Raw genomic sequence first — 6,487 nt, forward strand, 5'->3', positions numbered from 1 at the left:
GCTCTTTTTTAATGTATTTGTGGAATTCATTTTTAGGAATTTGTGAGCTTCAAGAATTCAAAGCAAAAATCTTTAGGAAATACAGCAAAAAAAAAATCGGATAAAACGACGTGTTACTTTAATCAATATACAGTCATTTATTGTAAAAACACGAACCTGTTTGGACCGTAGACAACCGGCAGCCATAAGCTACAGTGACTGAATCCCCCTCTCGAAACGTGTCCCAGTAAACATTTAGCCGCTGATTCAACGTTGAAATAACGTAATGACTGCCGTCTAATCAACGTTCTCTTAAGGTTGAAAATGAAAGTTGAAAAGACGTCCAAACACAGACATTGAAAAGACGACTATTAGACGTATTTTGGACGTCCATTGACGTTATTAATTGGTCCCGAAATAAATTACTTGTATAAAACGCATTTTGGACGTCCACTGACGTTATCGATTGGTCACCACTTGATAACTAAATTATTAAGCGTCCATTGACGTTTAAAATATGTCCTTGACGGACAGACTACTTTTAGACCTATTTTGAACGTCCAGAGACGTTCCTTGTTTACTGGGGTAGCCCAAACGCCATTTAATTTATGAATGTAATCTGTTCCCAGTTTACGGTGGGATTAAATGTGTTCATACACTTTTCATTTGGGCGAAAGGAGCTCCGTGTTCAGTCCTGAATGAAAGGAATACAGTGAGGTGTGTACAGGGAGTGGTCTATAAAAAGTGGATGTATTAATATCAGAGAGGTAAGGCCAAGAGCGCACGCGGTTCATGTCTCGCGCTGAAACTTCTGAAGAGCAGCTAATGAGTGCATGCAGCAGGCTAGTGCTCGAGCTGAATATTCAGTAGTTCAATGGTTCACACTTTGTGGTGAGAAACGTGCTGTAAAACGGGCGATATGTATGCATGCATGCAGTGGTGTGTGTGTGTGTGTTAAATGTCAATGGGCGTTCGATCGTCATCATTTGCAGGTGTTAAACTTCGCCCGAGGCACGAGAGAGAAAATCCCACCTCTTAAGTAGCCTACACCCGCGCGGAGAAATCGACTAATTTGTCATTTGTAAAGCACGCGCGCTAATAAAGGCGCGCGCTAAGGGTCTTCTCCCTAAGTCCCATGGGCTATGTGTGAAGTTGTTGATCATTGGTGTGTTGCTCTACTAACTCCCATCAGCCCATTAAGAACAAAACCCTGCAACATTGCTTTAAGCGCAGTTCTATATCTTTCCACTAGAGGGCGATACTGCACCACCCTTCACGTCACGCGGTTAGAGATTGGTCCTTCGCTCAAGCGCGTTTACGTCTCTAAATATTGTTATCTTTTCTTTTATACTTTCGAATCTTACTATGTACACTCAGGAATTAGACTCGTGCCACGTGTATCACCAGGCTTACAAACCCCGCGCAGATTTGGTTTATTACATCACATAGAATTGAAATAGTTTTTATGAGAGAGAAACAATCTGCGTGTTTACTGTAAATATCCAAGATGCGGGTGTTTTTTAAAAATGTTTAAGAAATCGCTTGGGAATGCATTTGAAAAAAGATACATAGTCTATTTTTGTAAGTTGTACGTTATTTTTAAAATTTAATTTTAAACTAACAGGTCCTATTCTTAATATGTTTTTTTTACTATCACAATTTACAATAAAGCTCATTGGAAAAATTGGAAAAATAGCATTAAGCTACTGACAGTTACAGTTTAGGAAAGACGTTCTTTAAATACACGCAGCTCTGTCACGATATTTCTGATTTAGGCTGAAAACATTCTCTTTTTTATTATAAATTCATCAAGCACTTCTTAATCCGCTGGTTAAATCATTTTACTCCCATTCAGTAAGAAAATTACTGAATTTAAGCAGAAATGTTAAACTTAAACTAGTTACCCATTAAACAAGGAACGTCCCTGGACGTTCAAAATAGGTCTAAAAGTAGTCTGTCCGTCAAGGACATATTTTAAACGTCAATGGACGTCCAAATTCCATCTTAATAAGTTAGTTAAGTGGTGACCAATCGATAACGTGGACGTCCAAAACGCGTTTTATACAAGTAATTTATTTCGGGACCAATTAATAACGTCAATGGACGTCCAAAATACGTCTAATAGTCGTCTTTTCAATCTCTGTGTTTGGACGTCTTTTCAACTTTCATTTTCAACCTTAAGAGAACGTTGATTAGACGGCAGTCATTACGTTATTTCAACGTTAAATCAACGGCTAAATGTTTACTGGGTATTGCGTTATAATTATGTAATGAAAATATAGTTTCACGGTCATCAGCCTCGTGTTGTTTGGCGTCACGGATTTAAGTGCCTTGTTTCTGCTAAATATCATCTGTAAAGTCGTCGCACTCTGTAATGTGTGCGGTAAGCCTGTGTTTGTCTTGATAACACGCTAAAACAACACCTTTAATAAAGCAGAAAGTTGGCACTTATTTACAGAGGAGACAACATCCCGAACTCCTTTCTCTGAACACCACAAACCAGAGGCGAGCGATTGTTAATGTGTGTGTGTTTGTGTGCACTTGTTTTTTTTACAGCAGTAAGGACCTCGCAGGTATTGGGTTGCGCTTGTGCTGACCACAGATTCAGCTTTTTTTTGTGTAACGACAACTAAGTCCTTCTAGTGACCGAGGTTAAATTCTGATGTAGGTTTTAGACGGGGGTTAACGATAGTTTTCGATTAAAGTGTACTTTTTCTTCACTCTGGTCTGTAGAAGTCCTCGCAAGTTCAGAGTGAGACCAGTTTGTGTGTGCGTGCGCGTGTACTTGCGCGCAGAGTGCACAGAGGGCTCTGATTGGCTCAGGCCGCGGCTCATTGTTAGGCTGTCAGTCCCAATCACATGGCCCGGCCTCTATTAACAGCTGAGCTCGGCCTACGAGTTTTGCAGAGTTTGTGTGGCACGGCAGAGAGCCAGAGGCACGGAAGGCGAGGCTCCGCGGGGACACTTTCGCTTAAACTGATGCAGTTTCAGCTCTGAACTTTTTTTTTTCTTCTTCCTGGCGGTTCTCTAGGGCTGTGTGTTATCATTTTTACGCGTGTTGAGATAGAAAAGTTGGTGTGGCGCTTGTTTTGAGTTTTGTTTCAGTTTATCTTTATTGATTTTCTTCTCTACATGTGCGCACGAGTGGCTTGTTGAGCGACACTCCAAACAAAGTTGGTCCAAAATGTATAACATGATGGAAACCGAGCTAAAAACCCCTCTGCCCCCGCAGACCAACGCAGGCTCGGGCGGGAAGAGCGGGTCCGGCGGCGGAGGCGCGGATCAGGACCGGGTCAAACGGCCCATGAACGCCTTCATGGTGTGGTCGCGCGGCCAGCGGCGCAAGATGGCGCAGGAGAACCCGAAGATGCACAACTCGGAGATCAGCAAGCGCCTGGGCGCCGACTGGAAGCTGCTGAGCGACGCGGAGAAGCGGCCGTTCATCGACGAGGCCAAGCGCCTGCGCGCGATGCACATGAAGGAGCACCCGGACTACAAGTACCGGCCGCGGAGGAAGACCAAGACTCTGCTGAAGAAGGACAAGTACGCGCTGCCGGGCGCGCTCCTGGCGCCGGGCGCGGGCCCGGGTGCAGGCGCGGGCGCCGGCTCCGTGATGGGAGGTGTCGGAGGAGGCATCGGGAGCGCGGCGGCTGCAGCGGCCGCGGCTCTGCGCATGGACGGCTACGCGCACATGAACGGCTGGGCGAACGGCTGCGCGTACTCGCTGATGCAGGAGCAGCTGGCATACCCGCAGCACCATGGCATGAGCGGGCCGCCGCCGCCACCCATGCAGTCGCTGCAGTCCCCGGTGCACCGCTACGACGTCACGAGCCTGCAGTACCCCATGATGTCGTCGGCACAGACCTACATGAGCGCGGCGCCCGCTTACAGCAGCGTGTCGCCCGCCTACGCGCAGCAGGGCTCGGGAACAGGCGCTGGCACCGCGTGCAAGACGGAGCCCAGCTCGCCGCCGCCCGCCGTGGCCACGCACTCGCAGCGCGCGTGCCTCGGAGACCTGAGGGACATGATCAGCATGTACCTGCCGCCCGGCGGCGACAGCGCCGAGCACGCGGCCCTGCAACAGCAGCAGCAACAGCAGCAGCAAAGCGGCCGCCTGCACAGTGTCCACAGCGTGCACGCGCACTACCAGAGCGCCACGGGCGTCAACGGGACACTGCCGCTTACCCACATCTGAGAGACTCGCGGGAGAGGGGCGGGTTGGGGAGGGAGGAGGGGGGCACTGTAAAAAATGTTGTGGTCTTAACTTAGCCGTATGCAGAAGTTTGTGCGTACGCTGGTCACGTGACAAACGGAACTAAGTTCCTGAAATGTTCAGCCGGCTGCTGTTTGTTTGCTGAGTTTAACATTGGGAACGCAAACGGAAATCAAACGTAACATAAATGTGCTGTGAGTTTTACAGCTGATGTTTTCTGGATGTTTTTTTTTCTTCCCCGTTTGTTAAATTCAGCTCAGAAACAGAACCAGGAGCGTGTTCTTTAGAGAACGTGAACTCACACAAAACGTCATTTGAGCAGTGGTGCCCAAACTTTCGCAAACGACTGTAGAAAAACAAGTGCTGCCTTCAGATTTGCAGTGAACTGAGCCTGAGACAATGAGCGAACAGAGCGGAGGACACAGATTTATTTTTCTTCCGTTCAGTTCAAATTCACTCTTCTGTTAAGGCAGGCTGCTTATTTATATTAGGACACCTTTTTTTTTACAGTGTTGGCACGGGGGGCCTGGGGAATTTGGGGTGAAAAGGACTAAGTACTTGAACGTTTATGATTTGCAAAAAAAAGAAGAAAACAAAAAGAAAAAAAAATATCCAAGTTCGAAGTTCCGTTTTGTTAAAAAAATATTTTTAAGCGAGTTGTCAATTTTGAAGACTTTTATGACGACATATCATGGACTGAATTATTATTTTTTTTAATGTTGCCCTCAAATAGCGTTAAATAAATGAATGAATAAATAAATAAATAAGAAGCTAACGCAATCAACTTCTGTACAGAAGAATTGGACTTGAATGCCATTAGATTTTCTGTCTATGAAAAAGAGGCATGTGGCTTCGTCAGGAGCTGTATTTCAGAACAAAAAAAAAAAAAAAAGAAATGGACCCAATGGAGGGAGAATACATTCACTCATTTAATGTTTACACTTTTTTAGAATGTCAGTTTTGTTGGCTGTGTCCAAATCTGTGTAGTTCTTTTTTGCTCTTGGTTTGTGCCCTAGGTTTCTGTTGAAATTAAAGACTGTGCTGGTCGCAAGCGCAAACTTTGTTTTCTTTTTTTTATTATTTTATTTATAGTACGTTGTTCTCTATCTTTTTTTAAAGTTAAGTGTGAACCATATTCGTCTCGTTCCATGTTTCTGTTTGTGAATCCTTTTCTTTCTGTGATCAGGTTGAACCCATGTGTTTTGTGGGACGGAGAGTTTTATTTAAAACCGACGTTTCTGCTTATTTTCAGACCATCCTCAAATGCCGAATAAATTTGTACAAAAAGAAACGCTCCCGTCTAGAATTGTTTTTTTTTTCTGAGAGGGGGGGGGGGGTGGATATGGGTCGCTGTGTTATTTGCTGATGCAGGCAGAGGAAAGGGCTTTTAAAAACCAGGAACGCAAAAATGGCGATTTGTGGCTGTGTGTTAAATGAAGTGTGTCAAATGGGAACTCGGTGTTGGGAGTGGAAGTTCTGTAAAGTCTAACACTGAAAATCCGCAACCGTAAACAAAGCTAAACTGTGGCGAATTTACCAACAACAACAACAAAAAAAATAGTAATAAAATAGGGACCGTTCCCTTGTCACGTTTGGCCCTGGTCTACTGTTACAGTGAGAGGGACTTTTATTCTTTGTAAATGCTAGTCGTGTTATGGCTCATGCGAAATAAATCGTGTTTAAATATAATTTACGTCCACGTGTGAAATGTGGAAATTCGACGTTAGTTATATTTGTAAAAACTGCTGTTGTAGGTCTCAGTGTCACTTTGGTGGTGTTTGTTCTGAAACTTTAATCAGGGAATATTACAGCTCCACATGGCGTTAACAAAATAATAATAACATCACTATCAATAAAGTCCAGTTAATTGTTTATTCTATTTGCAAAGTTACTCTCAAAATATTTAGCTGTCAGTCTGGAAAAGTGAAGACAGAGTACATTTAAACTACAATATTTGTCTATGTCCTTTTAGTGAACACAAATACACACGTAAACAAAGGTTTGTCCATTGTGTTTATTATTAGTAATATTATTTATAAATACTCACTTGTTGATTTAGCAACTTACAAATACAAAAACTAATTTCAAATCAGTGTGTGTTAAAATGCAGGGTGTAGGCAATAATCAGTAGCAAAACGCATCTTTGAAAAGAGAAATAAAAGCTCTGCGATAAACAGCTGTACAGTCGACCTCTGAGTTTCAAACATTAAATACACACATTGTTTTGTTCATTATATTATTTGTGGATTTCAGTGTTCGGTTTCTGAGTTTAATTTTTAAGAATGTAATATTTAA

At 43.5% G+C, this 6,487-nt stretch overlaps 1 protein-coding gene across 1 annotated transcript; it reads left to right on the forward strand.

The window, feature by feature from the left end:
* The first annotated feature begins 2,905 nt into the window (after window positions 1–2,905).
* Window positions 2,906–4,180, forward strand: sox3 (SRY-box transcription factor 3). Its single transcript, XM_066648780.1, has one exon. It carries the CDS (start codon window positions 3,164–3,166, stop codon window positions 4,172–4,174), a length of 1,011 nt encoding a protein of 336 aa, XP_066504877.1. The 5' UTR covers window positions 2,906–3,163; the 3' UTR covers window positions 4,175–4,180.
* Window positions 4,181–6,487: the final 2,307 nt, after the last annotated feature.

This window comes from Hoplias malabaricus, chromosome 17 (assembly GCF_029633855.1).
Source record: "Hoplias malabaricus isolate fHopMal1 chromosome 17, fHopMal1.hap1, whole genome shotgun sequence".
NCBI lineage: Eukaryota > Metazoa > Chordata > Actinopteri > Characiformes > Erythrinidae > Hoplias > Hoplias malabaricus.

Coding starts and splice junctions, on each gene's coding strand:
- sox3 (XM_066648780.1), top strand. CDS start 3,164: ATGTATAACATGATGGAAACCGAGCTAAAAACCCCTCTGCCCCCGCAG.